This window comes from Hippopotamus amphibius, chromosome 11 (assembly GCF_030028045.1).
Source record: "Hippopotamus amphibius kiboko isolate mHipAmp2 chromosome 11, mHipAmp2.hap2, whole genome shotgun sequence".
Taxonomy (NCBI): domain Eukaryota; kingdom Metazoa; phylum Chordata; class Mammalia; order Artiodactyla; family Hippopotamidae; genus Hippopotamus; species Hippopotamus amphibius.
Genome location: NC_080196.1, coordinates 74299839 through 74325113, shown reverse-complemented (window position 1 = coordinate 74325113; position 25275 = coordinate 74299839). Strand labels below are relative to the sequence as shown.

The following is a 25275-nucleotide window of genomic DNA, read 5'->3' as shown; positions in this document are numbered from 1 at the left end:
GTCAGCTCCTGTACCGCACCAGCTCAGACAGGCTCCTGCAGACCTCAGGCTCCACCGGGTTGCTCTGATCCCAGTGGGCTGGTCTGATTCCTGCTCCCTTCCAGCCAGGGCTTCTGCTACGGAAGCAATACTTGCTTATAGAGCTTTTGACCTCAAACTGGGCGGGCTCCTTGGGGTTGCTCAAGGAATGTGGACCCTGCCCTCTGGGGGTTGGTGAGACAAACCTGAGGCCCATGGTGACCTCGTGACCTCGATGCTTCCCATCCCACTGGAGCGAGAGCGGCTGGGGTGCAGAGCATGTGGTGAGAACAGCTGGGTTCAAAAGGCAGAAAGGAAAATGCAGGGCGGGGTGTCCTTACAGCTCCTGTTCCGTGTGATCAGGAAGAGTGATTTGTTTGTTTTGTTTGGGGATTTGACGTGGACAGGGACACCCCAAGGCCACGGTCATACAACCCAAATCTTGCAGGTCAAAGGAAGGGGGATGGATATTAAAGTGCATATCCCTGGTGGGCTGCTTTTCAGATGTCTGAAAACAAAACTTTTTGTAAGAATAAACGGCTGAGAGGCACGAAAGGACAAATATTGATTGGCCAAAAAGTTCATTCGGACGTTGCGGGAGGACCCGAACGAACTTTTTGGCCAACCCAATATATGCTTCCACTCATATGATGTACCTAGAACAGGCAACTCCACAGACACAGCAGGTAGAACAGAGGTCACCAGGGGCTGGGGCTGGGACACTAGAAAATAGAGGGAATGGGGAGTTCTTATTTAATGGGTATTGAATTTCCACTTGAGATTTTTTATAACGTTCTAGAAATGGACAGTGAAGATAGTTTCTACAACACTGTGAATGTACTTTGTACACTTAAATGTGGTTAAAAATGATCACTTTACCTTATGTGTCTTTTACCACAATTTTAAAAATAAAGAGCTGGGGAGGCAAGAGAAGCTGTGAGGAGAACAGGAGGCGCGGGCGGGGTGGGGCCCCAGACTGGGGAGGAGAACATTCAAGGGGCGACTCCTCCCGCGGTGTGCTCTGCCGCGGATACCGCAGGGCTCTCCACCTGCCATTAAGAGCTCAGTCCCAGTGCCTTCGCTTGAAGGGATTTGGAATACAGGACTTGATTGTTCCCCAGCTGGCACGTTCCATGAGGACAGCCCCAGCACTAACCGGTCCCTTCCTGCCCTAAGCAACATCCTCCCTCTCTTCCCTGTCGCTGCCTGGTGGCTGCGGGACCCACACAGTCAGCTGCAGCTCTATTCTGTCCTTTCCGGGAGTGGCAGCCAAAGACACCAGGCTGTCCCTCACTAATGCTACGAGAACCATAACACCCTGCAGAGCAGAAGGATCTTTTGAAAGACTCCCTGCCCTGAGCACCCAAGGAGCACCCAAGGTGCTCAGGGCAGGGGGTCTTTCAAAAAGATCCTTCTGCTCTGTTTTTTGTCCCTTTTCTTCTCCTCTGTGCCCATCAGCTATTGACACAATATGGCTGCAAGTCAGATCACCCTAAATCATAGTGGAGTAAACTATCAGACATTTATTATTTCTCAAGAGCCTTGGGGTTGGCTGGCCTGAGTCTAGTTCATCTGATCTTGACCTGGCTTGTTTATGTGACTGCAGTTAGCTGAGGGTGTCTGGTCTAGGATGACCTCAGCTGGGAGGCCTTAGCTCTGTCCCACGTGGTCTCTCATCCTCCAGTAGGCTAGTCTGGGCTTGTTCTTGTGGTGGAAGGAGTAAAAGAAAATGTGCATCGGGTAAACAGGCAAAGAAAACTTTATTCAAGACTATTGCAATAGGGGTCAAGGGACTTCCCTTGTGGTCCAGTGGTTAAGACTTCGCCTTCCAGTGCAGGGGGTGCAGGTTCCAACCCTGGTCAGGGAGCTGGGATCCCGCATGCCTCTTGGCCAAGAGACAAAGCATAAAACAGAAGCAATATTGTAACAAATTCAATAAAGACTTTAAAAGAAATGGTCCACATTAAAAAAATCTTTAAAAAGAAAAAGGCCATTGCAGTAGGGGGTCAAGACATTTGTAATAGGAGATAAAGATTGAATGCAACTCTGACCACAACAGAAGCAGCAGGGGATTTATAGCCAACAGGCAGGAGGGAGTCAGTGGATGGAAAAATACCAGGAGGAACTCGGTTAGGTACCCAGTGGAGGGAGGGGACATTTTTGCTAAACTGGCTTGGCAGGATTCTTGCTGAACTGGTCAAGAAGAGGCTCAGAGGAGAAGTCCAAGAGTGCAAGTGGAAGTGCCCAAGACTTCTCAAGGCCTTAACCCAATATTGGCAGGGTCACTTCCACTGCCTTTATTAGCCGGAGCAATTCACAAGGCTGGAGGGAAGTGGCTCCATCACGTTGCAGACAGCCTGGGCACGGGGGAGGGTGGAACACTGGGGCCATCTCTGCTACTCTCTTCATGGGAAGACCCTCTTCCACTGGCCAGGACCATCAGATAGAATGTCAAGTCCCCCATGCTCCCTGTGTCCTGACTTAGATGGTCACCTGGCTGAAGACGGAAGGCTTACCTGCACTCAGATGGACAGACCAGAAGGTGCCAGAATTGGAACCCAGGAAACCTAGGGACTCATGTACTGATGAGGTTCTCAAGACCAAAAGGAGGCAAAGAGAATAAGACAGGGACAACTAGGTCTTAGGAAATAGCGAACGTCTGCTCATCAGAAGTAAACGGAGCATCACACTGGGCCCAGAACTGGGATTTTGTACAAAATGTGGTCTTAATACTAATAATGGCTACGGTGCCTTGGGCATCCAACAAGTGCTAAATGCTATACATTTAATCATGTTTCGTCTTTAATACAGCCCTGGTATTATTATTTTTTATAAATTTATTTATTTATTGGCTGCATTGGGTCTTTGTTCCTGCGCACGGGCTTTCTCTAGTTGTGGCAAGTGGCAGCTACTTTTCACTGTGGTGCACAGGCTCCTCATTGTGGTGGCTTCTCTTGTTGTGGAGCACGGGCTGTAGGCATGTGGGCTTCAGTAATTGTGGCAAACGGGCTCAATAGTTGTGGCGCACGGGCTTAGTTGCTCCACGGCATGCGGTATCTTCCTGGGGCAGGGATTGAACTCGTGTCCCCTGCATTGGCAGGCAGATTCTCAACCACTGCACCACCTAGGAAGTCCCCAGCCCTGGTATTATAAACTCCATTTTTATTATTAATGACATTAAGACTCAGAGTCTAAGACCACAGAGCTGGTAAGTGTAGAGGATTTAAAATCTGTTCAGATCAATACTCAGTGAGCACTTTTATGTGCAGCTCTGTGTGAGGCACCAAGAAAACAAAGACAGACATGGACCCTGCCTTTAAGGAGCTCACAATGGAGAGGTAGGGCAGACAAGCAAGAGAGGTCATTTCTATGCCGTGAGACAGCTGTGTGTATAAAGGGTCCAGAGGAGGGGCACCCAGTCAGGCCTATCTCGTGCTAAAGTATTAGTATGTGGCTTTCCCACGGCACCACACTGGCTCTTTGGAGGCTCTTTCCCACTGGCCGCTAGTAACAGAGACTAGAAATAACAAAGGAAACTTTATCATCTTCTCTTACTTAAAATGGTTGGAGGTCGGCAGCCCTCGGCTGGCATGGTGGCCCCGCTGCCTCATCAGAGACCGAGGCTCCGAGCAGCTTCTGTTCCACTATCCAAAGGCCATGGCTTCCAACTTCAAGGTTGTCTCAAGGCCCAAGATGGATGCCAGAACTCCAGCTATCATGTCCTCAGTTCAGGCAAGAAGCAGAAGGATGGCAGAACGTTTACCCATCTGAGCTCTTTTAAGCAACTGTCCCGAAAGTCTCACCCACCAACTTTTGCTTACATCTCCTTGGTTGGAAGATACTTAAATAAGCTACATGGATACAAGACAGGCTGGGAATGTGTCTGTTAGCTTCATACACAGTCACTCAAATGAAGCTAATTTCTATTACTGTTATGGGTTGAATTATGTCCCCCTGCAATAAAGATATGTTGGCGTCCTCACCCCCAGTACCTGCAAATGTGGTCTTATGTAGAGATAGGGTCTTTACAGCAGTAATCAATTTTTTTTTATTTAATGACCTCTACAGGTCATGAGGGTGTGCCTTAATCCAATTTGTCTGGTGTCCTTATAAAAAGGGGGAATTTGCATAGAGAGGAGACCATGGGAAGAGATACAGGGGGAGAGGCCAGGAACAGATCCTCCCCTCTCAGCCATCAGAAGGAACCAACCCCACAGACACCCTGACCTTGGACTTCCAGCCTCCAGAACTGTGAGACAAGACATTTCTGTTGTTTAAGCCACTCAGTCTGTGGTACTTTGTCATCAGCGCCCTAGCAAACAAATACACTGAGGAAGAGGAACAGTATATGGTGTTAGCAATTCGCCGTCTGGATCCTGAGCTCGTCTGGGTCCTGGAGACGAGCTCGGAGCCCCAGCGCTCCTGCAGCAGGCAGGCTGTGCTGAGCCTGAACCTGCAGGAGGGACAAAAGGACGCGGCTGGGGGGGAGGGCAGTGGGCGGCAGAGAGGGGAACCACGGCCACACAGGCAGATGGCTTTCCCAGACCCTCCTGCCATAGAGTCCGCTCCCCATACCTCGCGGTGAATTTACAAACTGCCTCCGCTGTGAGGCCAAGGCGCGGCTCCCCTCCTGGCCCACCTCCCCGTCACGGGGGGCAGCGTGAGTCTGCTCCGTCGCAGGGCCAGCCCTCAAAGGCCATATCTGTTCTCTCCTCCCTCCTGGGAGAGAGTGCTCTACTTAGGGAACATGTGATAAGTAGTCAACACACACACACACACACACGTAATGCCAGGTTTCACTCCGTTGTATCTTTAAGACCCCGGAGAGATGAGGACAGCTCTGGGAGCTGAAAGCTTCTTAAGGTGGTGCCACCGGCTAGATAGTGGTGCCCAGGCCTCCTCTCCCCTGTCCAGCTTCACCGGGGGACCTAGGCCCTTTATTCCAGAGAGGACAGCCAGCAGCAGGCTGTCGTGTGTAACAGACTTTACTGAAAGCCTGAGGATGGTAAAGCGCATCGGCTAATGAATGAAGCTTACACGTGGCCGCCGGGCTCTGGAAGAGCGTGGACCCTCCCCCGCCCCCGCCACGCTCCGGAGCGCCCTCACCCTCTTCCAGGTGTCAGGGGGCCCTTCTTCCCGCCCCCAGTTTTTCCATTCCCCGTGTTCAGGACTCCCACCCCACCCCTCACCCCACCCTCAGGCAGTGACGTGGCTGCGGGGGAAGGCAGCCTTTGGTAGAAGGACACGAGCTACTCAAAAACCTGAGTCCAACACAAAAGGCCACATACTGCGTGACCCCTGTTTATATGGAATCTCCAGAATGTACACATCTGTAGGGATAGAAAACAGATCCCCTGGGTTTGCGGGAGTGGGGGAGGGAGGAGTGAGTGACAATGGGTACAGGGTTTCTTTTGGGGGTGACAGAAACGTTCTAAAATTAGATGATGGCTGCAGAATTCTGTGAATATACTAAAAACCACCGAACTGTACACTTTAAGTGGGTGCATTTTAGGGACTTCCCTTGGCGGTCCAGTGGTTAAGACTTCACCTTCCAATTCAGGGGGTACAGGTTCCATCCCTGGTTGGGGAGCTAAGATCCCACATGCCTCGCAGCCAAAAAACCAAAACATGAAACAGAAGCAATATTGTAGCAAATTAAAGGCTTGAAAAAAAAACCCAATACATTAAAAAAAAAAAGGATGCATTTCAGGGTATGTAAATTACATCTCAATAAAGCTGTTATTATTATTTTTTTAAATCTCAGTCTGTAGGCCTTCTTGTAGATTCAGGGCCTCCCTGAGAACAGGGAGGGTGTATCTGCTGTAGTCGACAGTCACATAGGAGGTCCGCAGAGCTGCTCCCGCCAGGACGAGGGAGAGCCTGCCTCAGGGACAGCTTGCAGCCTCCCTCCATGGGATGCCGACTCCGCCCCAGCCTCACCTGTGTGAAGAGCCGGGCCTGGCCTCCAGCAGCGGAGTGGCTGGCGTCTCTGTGGTGTTGGGCTAGCTCTGCTGGAGAAAATGGAGACGTCTAGCGCCCAATGCGCATTCGGTAGATAGGTGATGAATGAAGGGAAGAGGAGATAAACGAAAGAATGATTGACGTCCCTTGCCAGGGTGGCGAGAGAGCCTGGACAGAACCCAGGGGTCTGTCTCCCACTTACACCCCTTCCCACTAAACGGCTCCCCTTCAGTCATCAGCAAGTCCACCGGCCGGGGAATGGTGCCTGGATCAAGTCCCCGCATTTCCAAGGGCTCCACTGCCCTCCCGGAGGCTCACTCAGAGTGAGGGGTGTGAAGACCAGTGGGCCCAGAGGCCTTGTGCTCCCCAGCCCGTGGGCCTCTTCACAGTGAGCAGGAAAGAAATGACTCAGATGTCCCCTCCGGCTCAGGCGGTTGTTTAAATGGGATTCCACCCTCAGCGGCCAAGGGAGGGGAGCTGCAGGGCAGAGTGGGACACAGTGCCTTCAGATCCCTCCCCCGTGGGTCCTGGATGGAACCGGACGAAGGTCTGTATGCCAGGGGTTGCTTTTGCAAAGGGCAAGCCGCTGCTGGTCAGGCCACCGAAAATCAGCTCACAGCAGGAGCGAAGAATCCCGCATTCCACCGAAAAGCACAGGATGTCTGAGTCTGAAATGTCTCCAGAACAGAGGGAGCCTCGTGCAGGCTCCAGGATGGCCTCGGCCTGCCCAGTGGTTTGCTGCCCAGGTCAGAGGACCCGGGAGCTGCCGGGCAGACGGCCTGTCTGGGGCCTGGGCAGCCGATGCCCGCAGTGGAGAGCACTGCCCTGGACCCTGCACGAGGGCCACCCGTGGGGGCTTGGCTCCTCTGGTTTGTTCAGAACCCAGTGGTTCTGGGTTGGGGGTGCGGTGGGCAGTGCCCATAGACAACCCATGACATGGGAGGGGCCAGGGCAGAAGGGTCGTGAAAGCCACCTTGGAATCTTGGTTCAGGACCGCTGAGCGTGGCGAGTTTTTCTGTAGGGTCAGGCTCTCAGTGGCATCTTCTGTAAGTCCAGAGTTGTGAAGAGTAGGTGACACAGCGTGGGGGAGGCACCTGCACTCTGTCTGAGGCATCACAGGTGCTCACAGACATGATTTCCCAGCCAGGCGTTCAAACCATCCCTGGCCTGGCCCAATCCACTTCCTGGCCTCTTGGGCCCTGCTGCGCCAGCGGCCACTCCCTGGGCATGGCCGGGCTCCCCAGCTCCAGCTCTGCTCACTTGGCTCCCTGTCACTTGCGTGGGAGCTGAGCGGCGGGGCTGCGAGGTCACATATGTCCCTCAAGTCCCCTCCCCCGAGCCAAGGGCCTCAGGGATGTGACTTACCAGCTCTGTGTCCGCCTTCCCCTCTGCAAAACGAGGCCAATGGCAATTCCTCCACCAGAGGCTCCCTGCGAGGATTAGGGGAGACGCCTCAAGAGTGAAGCCCTTTGGGCAATGCTCTGCATGGCCCCCAGGAAGTCTCGGTGCTGGGCCTCGCAGCTGGGGCGTCTCCCTCCCGGCATCGCACCAGGCCCCTGTCAGGTGCATCACGCCCTTGAAATTGACCGTGAGATCCATCTTCAAGTCTGCACATCTCTCCCACACCAGCCTGAAAGTGTTCCCGAGGCAGGGCCAAGCCTCCTATGGCTGCCAATGTCTGCACAAGGCCCATCTGTAACCAAGTGATCTGGCCTCCACTCAGACCCGTGGGGGGTGGCAGCACATTCCTTGACTTCACCCCACATCCCCCAAGGAGGGTCTCACTCAGTTGTTCTTAACCTGGAATCCAACAGAGGCGCTATGGATGGCCTTCAGGGAGAATAAATCCCCCAACTACATGCTCAAGTGTGTGTGTGTGTGCGTGTGTGTGTGTGTGTGTCTGCACATTTTGGAAGAAAAATGCCTTTCTTTTCATCAGATTTTCGGAAGAGTCTGTGTCTCCATCTGGGCTTTATTTTATTAAAAGCACTTAACTCTCTCTCTGAAATCCCACTATTTACTGGTTTAGTGTCTGTCGCCACCACTAGAAAGTAAACTTCAGGGGGGCTCGTCTGATTCAAGGACACATCCACAAGCCCAAAACAGAGCCCAGCACACCGTGGGTTCTTGGCATCTTTTGAATGAATGAGTGAGTGAATGAGGTTCTTTGACCTAAGGCACAGATCCTGCCCTGTAATTGGGGTCTGGGCAAGCCCTGGACAGTCAGCAGGGCTCCCCTTCGCCAGGCAGCTCTGGGGTGGAGGGCAGCTGGAGCAGAGACTGGTCTCCCGGAGCAAGCGTCTACTCAGCGGAGGGGCTCAGAGGGCTCAGACTGCATCCACCTGAGACGAAGAGAATCCGAGGCTCTCTACTGTGTAACAAGTTTTCCCAAAACTTAGTGGCTTCAAACAATTTCACTGTATCTCGTGATTTTGTGGTCAGGCATTCATGCAGGCTCTGATCCTTCTGCACCACGTGGCATTGACTGATGGCACTTGATGGCACTCAGCGGGCAGATGGGCTGGTCCTAGAGGGTCCAGGGCAGCTCCCCTCACACATCTGGTAGCCTGGTCGGGGGAGCGGTATGAAGACTGGGTGCTATGGGGACTGTCTACAGGGCTCCTGTACCTGGTCTCTCCAGCACGGCCACCTCAGGGGAGTCAGACTTCTACACGGCAGCTCAGGACTCCCAGAGGCTGTTCAGATCTAGGCAGACACCGCAAGGCTGCTTTCAACCTGGCCTTGGAAGTCCGGTAGCGTTGCTTCTATCACCTCCTGCTGGCAGCAAGCAAGTCACAGAGCCAGACCAGATTAAAGAGAAAGAGACCAGAACTGCAAGGGCTGTAAATACCATTGGGGTAGGTAGGGGTGGCAGCACCCTCTCAGTGCTCAACAGCCACACATGGCTGGTGGTTACCCTACAGGACAGGGCAGGGCTAGAGGGAGGAGCTGGGCGACCCTCCCTCTGCAGAGCTAAGTGGCCTGGATGCTGGTAGAAGTCTGGGCCTGTGTTTAAGATGCAAGAACTCACTCCCTGAGGATAACAACCTTTCCTGCCATACTCTCCTGTTGAGGATGAAGAGAAGCGAAAGAAAGGTCAACTACCGAGAAAATAAATGGTTTATTTTTCCTTATGTCCATAGCAGATTAGTAATAATACACAATCACACAGAACCTTGCCTCTCTTGACAGAAAGCATAGTCTGTATTTGGACAAATGAGACAAAACACCTTGGCCTTGACTTGGGGCCAACAAAGACATGACCCAGATAGGACATGACCAAATGGATCGTTTTGGGTAAAAGAGAGTGCTGGAGTTACCCACCTGCAAACTCCCATCTGGGGGGCCGGGGACCAGAGTGCCACAGAGAATGAGAGCAGTAATCTAGGCCAGCCCCTTGATTTACAGACCTCTAGGCTCACCCTGAGTTCAGAGCTGAGCATGTGAACTTGGGCATAAAAGATGGTGGTGAAAGCTTGAGGAAAAGAAAACCCAAGACGAAATGGAAGCTGAAGGATACAGGATGGTATATTGAAGAAACACCTTATCCTCTGCCTCTTGCTGGTGTTAAAGTAAGAAAAGACCTAAGATTTTAAAAATAATGGGACTCTGGAACACAGTTAAAAAAAAAAATCACACAAACAAAAACAAAACAAAACAAAAATCCTTGCTAGAGATTCTTTTTAAAAGGGGGGGTGGGGTTTGTCTACAACTCTGCAGCAAAAGGTTTTGAGGTCAGCCCTACTGGAACAGGCGATGGGGCTTGTTACCTGTACATGGCTCTTTCCAGACTTAGGAATCTCCATTTGCTCAAATGAGACTTGGAAAGAGAGACATAAGATGACATTTGGACAGATGCCACTTTCTGCAAACAGAGAACCGGCCTCAGTTGTAAAGAGGGTTTGGTGGGAGCAAAAGAACAAAGAAAATTCTAAACCCAGATTTTCTATTTGATCCTCCGTAGAAAGTTTGACATCTCAGATCTGGAACAAAAAGCAAAGTGAAACTATATATGTATAAAGGTCACTCCGAACATCTTTACCCTAAATGACAAGCAGAGACCAGGAAAAGACAGGGAAATGAATTTAAGGTGCTGAAGGTCCAAATATACTAATCCGTTCCTATTTGTTTCATCTTCTGTTTCTTTTTTCAACAACATGGAGAAAACATGCAGGAAGAATGGCCTGACTCAGCGGACCTTAGTCTTTACAAGGCCAAGAATGGACAAGGCTTGTTTCCTAGATGCTGGAGATGGTCCTCCATCACTGACAGGGTGTCCAGTACTGCAGGGCCTGGATCCTGCCTGGACTTCGTTACCTTCTACATCTGAAAAATGACCAAAACTGACACCTGGCAGAGTATAATGTATTCAGAGAACCTACTACGAGCAGGACTATTTGGAGCTAGACATTATTTTCTTAAACAATCACTGGGGTTCAGAATCAAATGACCATTTCATGCACATTCATTTATTTTGACTCCCATAAAGTCAAGGTTTAGAGTTTTCATCTAATTTTTAATCTGGCTTGAAAAATACATTTCAGTGTTCAGTGATTTGAAACCTCTTCTGAGATATCAGGGAATAAAATGGTTTATGACTATAACTGTGTGTGCATTTGCATATTTATGTTTGTTTCCTCCATCAGTGTTTATTAATCCTATTCCCTCTGGTAGTCATTAGTACCAAGGTAACCTAATGGTAGGTACAAAAGGGGACGTGGAATTCAATACAACACAAAACCACAAAAAGGTTTCAGCATGCACTCTGGAGAAATAGTGTCCTTGCTGGTGTCTTACTTGGCCCAGAATCCCCATTTACCTCCCCCATACCCGCCCCCAGTGGAAGCCCTCTGCAGGAATTCTCTCTGTGCCCTAGGTGGATGAGGGTGGGTTCTACACAAGCCAGCCTGACAGCAAGCAAAAGGGCGTCCCCAGAGGAGTCTCCAAGGATGTAAACAACACCAAAAAGGCAATACAGTACCCTGAGCCCACCACCAGGCAGTGAATGCTTATTTGGTGAAGGGTGCTTAGTAAGGAGGCCTGCACAGCAGTCACGGTGGGTGGAGCCACCCCCACGCAGGTGAAACCCCGTACCTGTTTCTGCACAACTGGGCGCGCGGCGTGGTCAGCAGGACTGGGGGGAGCCTCTCGACACAGTCCACTCTCTGCAGCAGCTCAAAGACCACAGAGAGAGTTCTCCTCGACGCGGCGAGTAGCAGCGTCCCACTGTCCTTGCTTTCTTCTTTCTATCGCCGGGACAGGGAGCTCTGAAGCCCAGGGCGGGGTTCTCCAGCTGCAGCCTGGGAGTCCACTTTCCCTGCGTTTAGGAGCCCTTCTTCTGCTCCGAGAAAACCAGCAAGGCTTCTCCAAGTCCGCCGAGCAGGAGGCTGTAAGAAACGGCAAGAGGTCAGGCTTTCCCCTCCCTGGAGCCTGGAGGCTGTGGACGCGTGGAGTTTCCTGCCACCCACATACCAGGGCAAGGAATGCCCCTCATCCTGCAGCTAAGCATCTTGTCCCCTGCCCGCACTTCCCCGCTTCGAGGCCAGGCCCAGGGACTGCCCGGTTGTCCAGGGTAAACCTCAGCTGTGCACGGGGAGCGGAGTGGGCTGCAAAGTGGGTTGTGATACCTTCCCTCAGAGAAGACAGTGCCGTGTTCCAACCACCCTGACCAGTGGCAGTGACTGCACTTCGTTAATGTTCTCTGGCAGAAATACAGGAGGAGGGCTCCCCACAGAGCCGCCTGGTACTTTTTGCCATAGAGGGTTGATGAATATGAAATCATGCAGGCATCATAATCTTATCATTATGAAGCTGACCATCTCTGAATCCTTTTCTTTCACTTAGACTAACAGAACATTTAAAAACAAAATACAGATGGGGAAGGGACTTAACCCTGGTGGCGCAGTGGTTAAGACTCCACACTCCCAATGCAGGGGGCCCGGGTTTGATTCCTGGTCAGGGAACTAGATCCCACATGCATGCCACAAGTAAGAGTTTGCATGCCACAACTAAGGAGCCTGTGTGCCGCAACTAAGACCCAGCACAACCAAAATAAATAAATAAATTTAAAAAAAAAAGAATAACAAAGAAAATATAAATGGGGAACCATGAGTTTCCCACGGGAGCAGAAAGATATATGGTCAGTGATTTGAAAATGAAAAAACAGCAGGCGAACAGAAGATTGTGAGAAAAGAGAAGAGCTGGATATTGTAACATGCCTAAAATGTAACACATCGAAAGATTTGCACATCTTCCATTTTAAACTTCTCTATAGACAATCTGGTGTCTGAATCACCTGTCATTCTTCCCCAAAAGCACTTCTGAGGCCCAGGCTGGGCCAAGAGTGAAGCATTGTGATGGGGGTCCCTGAGGGTGAAATGCTCTTGTTCAGAGGCCCCACAGCCCCACAGTCCCACCTTCTTCTTCCTTTCCTCTCCCATTTACCCACCCAGTATCCCACTCCTCCTATATGCGCACACACCACACACTCACATCTGGGCCATGGCGCTTCCATATCCCTAACATGTATCTAAGGCACCGAATGTACGGAACACAGGCTGTGCATCTCCTATTCCCAGTGGAAAATGTCACCTATGTGGGTGACTTCGACAGAAAGATAATTTGTACCATGGACTACTTGCAGCATAGGAGTGAACTGAATAAGTGTGAGAACAGAAAAACAATACGCTGAGTTCAAATTGAGCTCAGGTGTTTTTAGCTAGGTAATCCTGCTTGTGTCATTCAGCTGTTTCCTCAACTGCATCACAGGCGACGATCACATCTAACGGTCCCTGTGAGGCTTAGAAGGACATACTTGAAGCAGCTGACCCCCCACGTGCGGCCTGTGGTGGACAAGCACTAAGATATTATTCTTTTCGCACCAACTGCCCTCCCAGAGCGGCGATCCCTTCCTCAGCGGCCCTTACAGCTGCCTGGCTTCCCCAGCTCTTCAAAACTCCTTGTGAAGGACACATCCTGATCTGCAAAGCCAGCTCCAGCTACGGGATTCAGGCAGGCATCTACGGGCATCTTACTCGTGGCAGGAGGAAGTCCTGCCTCGTACTGACCCGACAGCTGCTTCTTACAACCTTGCTTTACAAGAGTCCCAGTTCTGCTTTCTAGAGCAACAGAGAACAAATTTACGCCCTCATCACCCACCTGCCAACCCTAGAGAGTGGGAAAGTCCCCTGAAGGCCCACCATCTCCCCTCCCTGGTGACATCGGGCCTCTCTCTGGGTGAGGGCAGAGAGGCCCGCGTCAAGGAGCCAGTCTCTGGGGAGTGGGCTGGGAGGATGACCCCGAAGTCTGGCTAACAATGGGGAAGGAGAGGAGAGGGGCCCGAGAGAGATGTCCGCTTGATTGCTTAAGCTCCAAGTTGAAACGTACTTTCCTCTTTCCTACACAAGTATTATAAATAGTGACGATAAGTCCGTGAATTCTCTTTAACGCATACTGAACTCATAAGAACATACCACAAAGTCTGTGTCTATATTATGAACCAAATAAATTTCTGGGGACTCTCTTAGATCTATACTCATCATTCATAGGATTGTTTCTGGGAGAAACTAGGGTCCAAGTTCCAAAAGACCGTATTTTGAAACATGACCCATTTGTGCTTCTTGATGGATGAAGAAGGGCCGGGGAAGGGGAAGCCATGCGTTTCACACACAGGCTCACCTCTAAAGACCCGGTTTTCCCTTCTTAGCCAATCTGCTGTTTCCTTCAACACCCCTTAAAGAATGCACACGCCATCTTCTTAAACCTCTGGGCAAGAGCAGAGTCACCATGACCTGAAGCAAGATCTGTACAGAACTCTGGCTCTGGAAGAGTTTTATTTCCTCAAATGTAACGTGGTGGGGGGGGGGGGGTCAGTCATTTCCACTAATCTTCCTTAATCACCAGGGAGAACAGGGTATCAGCTGGCTCTTCGCCACCCTCACTCCTGTAGCCTAAGAACAATGCTGCCATGTAATAACCTTGCATCTCATCTCCTTGGCTTCGTGATTTAATGAAACACCAAGTAGCTTAGTGAACGCCGACACAAAAACAAACCTAGTTGGGTTTACTGTTAAGAGAGCCAGAGAGGTGAGCTTTGATGCTGTTTTCTAAACAGCGGGAGACGCTGATACGGGGTGCAGGAATCTTAATAGCATTACAGCTGGTTAAGTCAGAGCTTTACTGAACTGTTTGCAAATCTTGTAATCCCCATCATTCCTGAAATGAACAAACTTCATGTAACTAAGGCATAAACATCAGACTGCAGAGCCAGCCAGAAATAGTCATCACTCGCTTCTCTTCCAGGGGGTTATTTTCAGCTTCTCTCCACTCCTTTTCTCTCATCAGGAGCCAAAGGCCCCATCTCACGTTCACATTTATTATTGTGGTGATTCAATGAATTCCTGTGGAGCCCTCCAGACAGAGGGCTGAATCCTTTTCTCAGCTGTAGGCCTAGCACTTAACGCAACACCCAATAAATATCTGCTCAATGAGTGATGGAATTCTGATACCTGCTCCCCCTTTGCTCGTCTGGATTCCAAACTACTTTTGTTTTTTCCTCTTTTCCTCACCAAAACTAATATACCCCTCCCTTGGGGACTTGCTGAGTGACAGTTCACAATTTGACAGATTACTCTGTGCTGAAAGGTAATGAGCGTACTTGGCCCTTCTCAGCATTTTAAAGAAGAGGTTCAAATTTTTAATTCAAATGAAAAACTGAAAAATGTCAGACACTGTGATCCTAGATGCACTTTGGGGTGTAGTGGAAGTTCTTTCTTCACCCCTACATTCACTCTTTCTACAAAGAGACTAAAATTAAAGGCACAGACCTCTTTATTCAGAGATAATATAAGACCATTCTCTAAACACTCTTGGTCTTAGTGAGGTTGGGACTAGGATCAAGTTGAAGCGGTCCTCATGTTTGTAACCAGGATCAAGGGCAGGCCCAGTGAATGAAGTGCAGAGGTGAGAAGCTGATCACCAAATCTTACAAAGAGGCTGTGTTTTGGTTATCCCTTTCTCTCCTTGTCCCTAAACTATTCCACAGAGAAGAGTGACTCTCCTTGTCTAAAGGGGATTCAGGGACTTCCCTGGTGGTGCAGTGGTTAAGAATCCACTTGCCAATGCAGGGGACACAGGTTTGATCCCTGGTCTGGGAAGATCCCACATGCTGAGGAGCAGCTAAGTCCGTGTGCCACAACTACTGAGCCCATGTGCTGCAACTGCTGAAGCCCATGCGCCTAAAGCCTGTGCTCCCCAACAAGGGAAGCCACCACAATGGGAAGCCTTCGCAATGCAGCGGAGTAGACCCCGCTCGCCACGACTAGAGAAAGTCCGAGTGCAGCAACAAAGACCCAACGCAGACAATAAATTAATTAATTAAAAAAAAGAGGAGGCACCCACAACTAATTCTACTCGACAGGAACACCACTCACAGTTCAAAATTCTTTTCTTTTGTATGTGTTGAATCCCCTTTGCCAAAATTTTGGAATAGAGGGAATTCATATCTATGTGCACCCTAAAATGTTAATTAAAAAATGAGAACTAGGACTTCCAGGTGGCGCAGTGGTAAAGAATCCGCCTGCCAATGCAGGGGACACGGGTTCGAGCCCTGCCCTGGGAAGATTCCACATGCCACAGAGCAACTAAGCCCATGCTCCACAACTATTGAGCCTGTGCTCTAGAGCCCATGAGCCACAACTACTGAGCCCATGTGCCACAACTATTGAAGCCCACGTGCCTAGGGCCTGTGCTCCACAACAAGAGAAGCCACTATAATGAGGAGCCTGCACACCACAATGAAGAGCAGTCCCCGCTCGCAGCAACTAGAGAAAGCCCATGTGCAGCAATGAAGACCCAACGCAGCCAATAAATAAATAAATGCATGAATTTACAAAAAAAAAAAAGAGAACTAAATATTAATCTGGATATTTAAATTACTGGGCTTGCAACAGATATTAAAATACTGGGCTTTTATAATTAAAAACAAGATAATTAGCTGGATAAGAGCAGTTGCTTTTAATTAAAGGTTTTAAAAGTTGACCAACATTGGGGACTTAGGTTTATCATTTTTCTTGCGTACAGGATTTAGGAGCCCGGCACCCATTGATTCAGCAGACAGTGCCGGACGGAGAGACGCAAAGGTGAGTGAAACGTGGCTCCTTTCCCGGAGGAGCGTCGGCTGGCAGGTAGTTGGGGAGCGCACACCCGTCACGCCACGCGGTACACGCTGATGGCGGAACACGGAGGGGGGGCTGCCGAGGCACGGACCCTGGATCGGAGCCAAATCTCTAAGTAGGAGATAAGCAAGTTCCTTAAGATCCTGCTGAAATTTCAAATGGTGTTGTCTCCACTAACCACCGCAAAACTTCAGATCTGTGACGCCCAGCTGGGGTGATTCTGCCCCCGAAGGGACCTTTGATGATGTCTGGAGACGTTTTGGGTTGTTACAGCTGAGGGGGTGCTCCTGGCATCTAGTGAGGTGGGGCTCATGTTTGCTTCTAACAATACCACAAGGCACCAGATAGCCCCTCAGAACAAAGAATTATCCAGCCCAAAACGTCAACAGTGCTGAGGGTGAAAAACCCCCCTTTAGACAATGAGCCATTTTGAGCATCTAAGCTGCACAATGGACAATGACACGGGCCCTCGTGGACAATGGTGGATAATCACATGGGCCCTCTCTCCTAAATGGTGATCTCGCTGGGGTCTTGGACTGTGTCTGTAGCCTCAGAGCCAAGCAAGCACTTCTTGTAGAATGAATGAACACACGCGCAATGGAGACGAGGATGTCGGCGGATACGGGGTCCCTGGCCTCAGCAGGAATGCAGCAGTGGCGGCCGTGCTCACTCGGGGAGCCCATGCCCACGTAAGGGGGCAGCCTCAACCCACTCCAGCAACTGCTGCCACACGGATGTGAAGGCCCAACTTAACAGCTGTTCCATATTTTCAAAAGAATCTGGAGGTCTGGCCTTTTACGGGGAAATCACCTGATTTCTAAATGTTGAATAATTTGAAATTTGAAAATCAAAAAAGAAGAAACAATAACTAAACAGGCAAACACAGCAGCTCCAAACAAAACAGGCCTGTGGCCCTGCCTTCTGTGACTTCCGATCAGTCTAAGCTCCCGCAGGACAGAGACCGCCCGCGGATCCCTGCCCCGGATCCAAGAGCCGGTCAGCCAGTCACAGCTTGAACACACCCAGTCTATGGACAATGCAGACCAGCTCTGTGCAAAAGACAGGAAATCTGAAACACAGTCTGACACTCCTCTTCTGGTGGTTCACTTTGTGGTTGGAAAATTCTTTGAGGCTGAAAACACACCATCCTTAAACTCAAGTGTTCTCAAAAATCAGGAAATTCCAAAGTCAAGGTTCCTTTTGCAATAGTCACACATGCTGTTTCCTTGATTTGGGTACACACAGCCCTTCTTTCCATCTTGTTTAGGGCATGCCATCAAGTCCACAGGATGGGGAACAGCCTGGAGACATAGACTCGCACAGACCGCTGCTGGAACCTCCCCCTGGAGAGCATCTCAGGCTTATTTCTCACACTCAGTTCAACACCTGTTTTTTGTTTTTTGGGTTTTTTTAGTTCATTCTGAAATTATGCGTAAAATGTCAATGAGGATTATTTGTAAGAAAAAAAATGCTGTCAAGAATGGAGACAATCACTATGAAGGTTAAGATACAGAAATTTGGGGAAGAGTCTCAAGGATGCACCAGGAGACCATGGTGGTTGGGTTTTTTTTTTTGTTTTTTTGTTTTTTTTATTATTTTTTTTTTATTTTTTATTTTTTTGGGGGGTACACCACGTTCAATCATCTATTTTTATACACATATCCCCATGGTGGTTGGGTTTTTGGACATCAACCTGCCCATCATTTGTGTCCTGCCTTCCCAGAAGGACAGGTGTGGAGGAAGGAGGAAGGAGTGTAGGGGCAGCTCCCTGTCCTACAGCCCCAGCTCTGGTCCCAAATCACTAAGTCTCACCGCCGCACCTCCTTCTGCTCCATCCTTCTCTGTCCTCCCGGGGCCGGAGGGAGCAAATCCTCTTCCACCCACAGTCTGGCTAAGCCTCTCCCTTCTGCAGCAGGTCCAGTTGCAAGCCAGTTCCAAGGCCCTCCTGATCACTCCGCCCTCTCTCCCTCTCCTCCAGTCTTCACATCCATTGTGTATTCAAACAGTTACTATCCTACCACAGAAATTATCTTTATGACTTCTTCTCCTGAAAACTCCTTGAGGGCCGCACGATGTCTCATGCTCCTTAATGACTTCCACACGCTGTGCATACAGTAGTCACTCAATAAATATTGTTAGTTGATTCACAGAATTATAGCTTATATAGTATTAAAAATCTAAGGCAATGAGATCCTTTCCCTAAAAATGTTCCGCTGGACATTCTTAGTTCATCATGTCAGCTCCTGAACAAGAAAAAGAGCCATTTTGTCCTGCGTAACGCTCCTTCTTTACTGCTGCCAAATCATCCGGCTGCTCTTTATAAATGAGCAGACTCGTGGGAAGAGAAATATTTAGGCCAATGACTCTTCCACCTCCCCATGACCCGGTTCTACATAGACACTACCTACGCTGCTAAGTCCTTGGCGTTTCACAGGTCATTTCTAGGGAAGTATGTGAAGTTTTATGGGATCTTGCACACACACGGACCTGGGTTTGAATTCTGGTCCAATCACCTAGCAGCTCTAAAATCTTGAGAAAATCAGTTAAATGTCTCTGAACCTGAGCTTCTTTCTTTTTAAAAAGGGGCTAACTTGGAGGGTTGTTGTGAAAGTTAATGAGATAATATTAATAAAAGTGTCCGAGATATAGTAGTTGCTCAATAAATGGTTAGTTATTATTATTAAAAGGAAGAGAAGAGACTAGGAGGAGGAGGACGAAGAGGGTGTAGACGTATTAAGTTTTCTTTTCCTTCCATTTTTCTTCCATCGGGGCTCCTGAGAGAAGCTAAAAATCACTTTCTCTGAATACCAGGAGCAAAAAGATTCCTTTCTGCAAGTCTGGATGGTTTAGATACAGACCTACCCTCAGGCCGAGAGATGAGCAACTACAGACATCCCAGGGGCAGTGACTTTTCACTTTTATCCAAGAGTATATAAGCCCCTGGGACATACCTGTTTATTGAACAAACCCTTCCATCCCAAAGCCACACAAGATGCAAAGTCACCTCCTGGACTTGCTCATCATGGTATTCCCAGAGCCTGATCCTGCCCCTCACATTTATCCTGCAGCAACCTCAGACCGAAGTTTAAAAATGACACCCTTTTCTGGTGTGTGGCTAAGACGGCGCACGACGGGGGATTATTCACAAGACGTCCCCGGAGAGGGGAGGCTGCCACAGACCACCGGGCACCAGTGCCCGCCCCCACGGACCAGCACTGTGGCGTTTGAGCAAACAGGTGACAATTCTGCAGGTCCAATGTGCAAACAAACACAAAAAGCAGGGGGAGGTGGGTGGGGGCAGTCAACCCTCAGGATTACTCTCATCCCAAGCATGAGGGAAAACTACAGATTTTCTAGAGCTATACCTTATTTGAGCAAAGCTAAGCAACAGTATGCTTTTTCTTTCTATCATGCTGGTAAAGACATGTAAAAACCGATTCCAAAACCCGTCTGCCATTTAATTCTGGAGTGCCATTCTTGGGAGGGTAGGGGTAGGCGTTCTGCCAAACAACATATCCAAATTGGAACGGAAATAAGCATTATCTTCAAGGGGCCCTAGGCGTGTTTTCCTTTTTAAAACAGAGGTTAAGAGACCAGTAAGTAGCAGCAACAAATATGACTTATTCTCCATAACGTGCTGCATGAATGACTCAGGCCAGACCGCAGGTAGCCGTGGCCACAGGGAAGGAACGCGGTGGGTCACCAGGCCAGCCGCTGGCAGGCCAGGCAAACACCTGGCAAGGACTGGCCCATTCCCGGGTGACTGAGAGGACAAGGACGACTCAGTGTGGTTTCCCTCTGCAGACAACAGAGCCCGCCTCCTTGGGCCTGGACTTCCTTACCAAACGGGGCACTGTTCTCACCGCTGAACCAAACTGGTGTGACTTCTGACGAGTGGAGACAGTGCAAGCAGAGGACGACAGTCCTTCACGTCTCACTCGCGTTTCTGTTTTGTCTTAAATGTCTCACAAACAGCACGCGTTACTATGTAGATTTAAAATACAAGGGTGAGTCAAAAAGTACCCGCACGCGGGCTGTAGCATTTGTAGAAGTTTTAATATAACTGGAGCGTGGATAATTTTTGACTCACCCTCGTACGTACGTATATACCCCCCAAATAAAGCATGCCCACTGATGAGAGGAGAAGCAGCAGTCTTAAGAGTTGAAAGTCACCACCACTCCCCACCTCGCCTCACCCTCCCTGAAAATGACAGCCACAATCCTTGGTAATGATCCTATCAGCTGGTGTGAATACTGGTAAGCTGGAGGCGATCAGAGTCTTAACTGGCCAGCTCTCCGATCCGCAGAGTGCGTGTAGAGTTCAGAAGCAGTACCCCACTGCCCATCTTCCACACAGCAGACCGTGGAATGTGTTTTTAACATAGGAGCGTGTGGCTCCTCTGCTCAAAATCCTCTGATCGCGTCCCCCCTCATTCTTTTTTTTCCTTTTTAAGCTCTTTATTGGAGTATAATTGCTTGACACTGTTGTGCCAGTTTCTGTTGTACAACAAAGTGAATCAACTGTATTTATACATAGATACCCATATCCCCTCCCTCCTGCAACTCCTTCCCATCCTCCCTATCCCACCCCTCTAAGTCATCACCAACCATCAAGTTGATCTCCCTGTGCTATGCAGCAGCTTCCCACTAGCTATCCGTTTTACAGTTGGTAGTGTATATATGTCAATGCTACTCTCTCACGTCGCCCCCTCACTCTTACAATGGCCTTTAAGACCCAACAGGGTCAGCCACCAACCACCTCTCCAGCCTCATCTCCTACTACTCTCCCCCATCAACCTGCTCCAGCCACACTGCTCCTTGAGCAGACCAAGCACACTCCCACCTCAGGGCCTTTGCACTTGCTGTTCCCTCCAGTTTCCCCAAGGTTCACTCCCCCACTTCCTTCAGGTCTCTGCTCAAATATGGGAGGGAGAGGCAGTGCTGTCTTTAAGCAAATGAGTGGGTGCATTCTAAACAAGGATGATCTGGAGCTTGCCTAAGAGAAAATGAATTGAAGGATGAAAGGAAGAAACCCAAACATAGTTATAGTTATTGTAGTTACAGTTATATATACACACATAATTAGTGGTTCTCCTATAGTGGCTACTCTTGTGCGGATGAGTGGCTGAAAGGTGTCCTGGTGAGGCTCTGTTTCCTGCTCTGGATGCTGGCTGTAGCAAGTGTGGTATATTCAGTTTATCAAAACATTCATGATAGATGCATGCTTCTCAATGTATATTCATATGTCCATAAAATATACACCCAAAACACACACCCTTTCTTCAACATTTGAGAGCAAATATTAGTATCCCAAGGAACCCCAAACAACTCATTTTCTTCTCCTCTCTCTCTGCAAAAGACTTACCATCCCACGGTGGCCCTGGTCAATATCATATCAAACAGCAATATCGAGAAACCAGCCGTGATCACCTGCAGGAATAATTTCAGCAAAAGGTCATCAGAGCAGCAGGACCTCAGTAACCTTCTCCAAAACCATTTTTCACAAGCTTAGTTTGTGGCAGTTCAGCTCCCAGACATCAGCCACACCTTTCCACTTCATGTCTTTTCCCCCCACACACTTCCTAGTCCCCTGTATTTAGCGGAAATGCTAAGTTCTAGTCTATTTCGAGGTGAAAATCTTCAAAGAAACATTTAACTTCCAAACTCTTCAAAAGAGGAGGCACACAGCCAGCATCTCACTCATCCCTCCGCAGGGCAGGGGCAAAGCAAGAATACCTGTTTCCATCTTATCTCAGCTGTGCAAAAAGAATCCCCAATGTCAGAAGAACTCATTCACCTGTTCCCAGAACCTTCAGCTAAAAACCCACCTGTCGACCTGTCTTTGCCAACAGCACCATCTCTCGCCCTGTCCTAACGCCCCTGTCTTTCTGGCCCATGACACACATTCTAAGAAGCCAGGTACTTCCTAAGGGAGGGAGCAACGAAATCATCAATTAATTATTTGCAAACATCTAGAAGCCAAAGGAGAGGGGAGAGGTTAACCCACATCTCTCAGAGCTAGAAATTACAGAAAAGTCTCTGAGGAATGGCAGTAACGGGACTCAGATTCCCAGGGTGGCTCTAAACCGTCGGCACAAAAAGTTTTGAGAACCAAAGACCCAACTTTGGAATGTCTGCTCAGGAAAGACGTTTTTTCCCAGAATTCGGCATCCTGGAATGCAAAACGGCTTCCATGAGGAAGGTCACCCTAAGGACTTGCTTCCTTACAATGAGAAGAAGCAGACGGTATCGGGGTGGGTCAAGCGGGCTGGATGACCTTGGAGATGTCAACTGCCATCTCACTCAAGGGGATGTCATATCCTGTCTTGGAGGCTTCTTCAGGTCCCAAGCTGGGAACAAGGCAGCAAGCGGATGGTCAGAAGGAGGGAGTATGTTTAATGAGTCTCAGCTTCATTCATTTACCATCTCAAAGAGAAGTCTGAGGGGATACGGGGATATATGTATAAATATAGCTGATTCACTTTGTTGTACAGCAGAAACTAACACAACATTGTGAAGCAATTATACTCCAATAAAGATCTGAAAATATATATATATAAAATAAATAAAATAAAATAAAATTTAAAAACTATTAAAAAAACGAGAAGTCTGGAAATATAAACCAGGAAACTTCAGTACAGAAACTCTGTGAGATCTTAGAACCTTTGCAGTGGTTTCTTCATTTAAGGTCACTTTCTGTTTGCTTTCCTTGATTGATTTGCAGCTAAATACCTTGACAACAAAAAAGACCTGTGTTGTCTTCACACAAAAAGAAGTGGCAACAAGGTCAGAGAGACAGTTGCAAAGTAGAACACAAAGGACAAGAGGAAACAGATTTCTCAAAGTGAAAACGGAGTGGTGGCTTTTATCTTAAAGAGCAGCTCTTTTTCCCCCATTCTGCCTTATTCTTATTTGACATTTTATTTAGGACTTTTGCATCTATGGTCAAAAATGAAGTGGGCGTAAAATTTTACTAGCTTGCAATGCAACTGTCTGGTTTTGGAAACAAGGTTATACAAACCACATAATTAGTTCATCAGCTTCCCTGCTTCTTTTCCTGTAAAGGATAAAGACAGTCTTTACTGCCGTCTCTACTCTAACCTGACTGCCTCTGGACCTGGAGCTTCTAGTTGGGGTGGGCTTTAACAACTGCTGTCCTAACCAAGTCTTCTCTTTCTCTTGGATTCAAGTTTGTCATTTTCACTTTTTTCCAAAACTGTTTTTCATCTAAGTTTTTCACTCATTTACATTTAGCAGAAATATTATTTTATCTCATTTGTGCCCATTTTTATCACCTATTCCTTTTATTCTTATTTTTATTGTCATTTTCTCTTATTTTTTTTTCCCCTTTCCTTCCTTAGTCTTAACCAAAGTTAATTTTGTTAATCCCTCTTTACTTTTGCAACTTCTCGGACATTTCCTGGGGTGGTGCCAACGAAGATTTATTTCTTGGAGCTGCTGCAAAGGCCTCCATTCTGCTGATGGAGGTTGGTGATGGCAGCTTGATATTAACGGAACAACTCATGACATTTCTGAAGCCTTTTGTAACTCTTCACCATGGTCTTCATCTCCTTTGCCCTTTCTATCAGCTCTTTTCTTTTTTCCAACTTGATGGAGGAATACTTGACAAATGTATACACAGTATGTAAATTGTGCAACATGAAGGTTTTACATACATCTACATACCTGGCCTTCTCCGCCTGGCTTCTCTGATGGCTTTTTTCATATGACTTTCAGTCTCCTATATGGAGCCGTCACCCCCCCACACACATGCCCTGCAACAGTCACAGCCAACGACTTGTGTCTCTGTTCCTCTACGAGTTTCTTCAGCTTAGGAGGAATCTCATCTGCCGTGAGATAGACAGCTGGCCTGCTTGTTCCTATTAACTGTACCTTTTGCCAAGAAAAACACCTCTGAAAATTTTCAAACCAGTCCTTACTTGAAAATAAGGTTGGTTTAGTAGCCAGACTGGTGTCTTTCCATCTGCTGCTTCCTGGAAACGTTTGCACAGTCTCCTGCCTTTCTCCTGCACCCCTCTTTCAAATTTCTCTGAATTTTTCTCTCTCAATGAGCAGATTTTCTGCTGGCTGAGACACTCAGTGAAATTTCACAAAGAGGTTTGTCTTATTTCTGTAGGGAATTTATAGTGAACTTCTTTGTTCTGTAGAGCTACTGGGACGTTCGATGGGACACTTTTTAATCTATTTCCAGAAGGACCTCAGTTCCTTAGGCTTCTCTACGTTCTTTTACTTCCGTCACTTTACTTTACTTTCATTTACTTCCATCAGCCCCAGCCATCAGCTCTCTTTCTGGAAGCATTTCCCATCCCCTCCCCTGAGAGAGAGAGAGAGACAGACAGACAGACAGACAGACAGACAGACACACACACACACACACACACACAGAGTCACTGAAGTTCTACCACTTCACAAAAGTTACTGTGAAAGGAGGGATGAGTAGCAGCCAACAACACCCCACCTGGGCAGGTGGCCAGCCCGACGTACCCACTAAGTGACTTGCACTCACACATCCACCTCACCCTGTATGAGCTTCAAATTCATGCCCCAGCAAAGCAACAGATTTCCACATGCCATGGGCCATCAGGGCTGCTCAAAAACACTGGAAAGTGTGAATGATAAATCTGCTTGTGCCAAGAGTCCACTCCACTACTAACTCCACTGAGGAACAAACAGAAGCCAGGAGTGGCTGACGGTGCAAGTCTGGGTACGGAATGTCCCACGCACGGGTACCTGGGGGCAGAACTGAAGAACTGCAGCCGACTCCCTAAGCGCAGAGATGGGGAAACTGTGACCCAGAGATGGTGTGTGACGTGCTCCGGGGCCCAGCAATTTCATGGCAGGGAGCAGTGGAGCCAAGGCCCTGACTCCCAGGTCAGCCTTCTCTCACAGCCAGAAAGGACCCACGTGAGCTCCAGACAGCTTTTTTGAAAATAAGAATCCACTCAAAGTAGGGACTCAAATATTTGCAAACTCATGTTCATAGCAGCTTTATTCATGACAGCTAAAACTTGGAAGCAACCCAAGCATCCGTCAATGGATGAATGGATAAGCAGAACGTGTATATATACACAATGGAATATTATTCAGCCTTAAAGAGGAA

General features: G+C 48.6%; 1 protein-coding gene across 14 annotated transcripts in view; it reads right to left on the bottom strand.

The window, feature by feature from the left end:
- Positions 1 to 5284: 5284 nt before the first annotated feature.
- The window catches only part of TMEM241 (transmembrane protein 241), a 108731-nt gene continuing 88740 nt past the window's right edge, over positions 5285 to 25275 (bottom strand). For 7 of the 14 annotated variants that reach the window (XM_057699029.1, XM_057699024.1, XM_057699022.1 and 4 more), the window contains one exon: positions 9675 to 11366. In XM_057699029.1, coding sequence (XP_057555012.1) covers positions 11226 to 11366 — 141 coding nt within the window. In that variant the 3' untranslated portion in view covers positions 9675 to 11225. Of the gene's footprint in view, positions 8755 to 9674; positions 11367 to 21230; positions 21326 to 21519; positions 21585 to 25275 lie in introns of those variants that run through there. The other 7 variants (XM_057699026.1, XM_057699023.1, XR_009048003.1 and 4 more) reach the window with 6 other exon arrangements.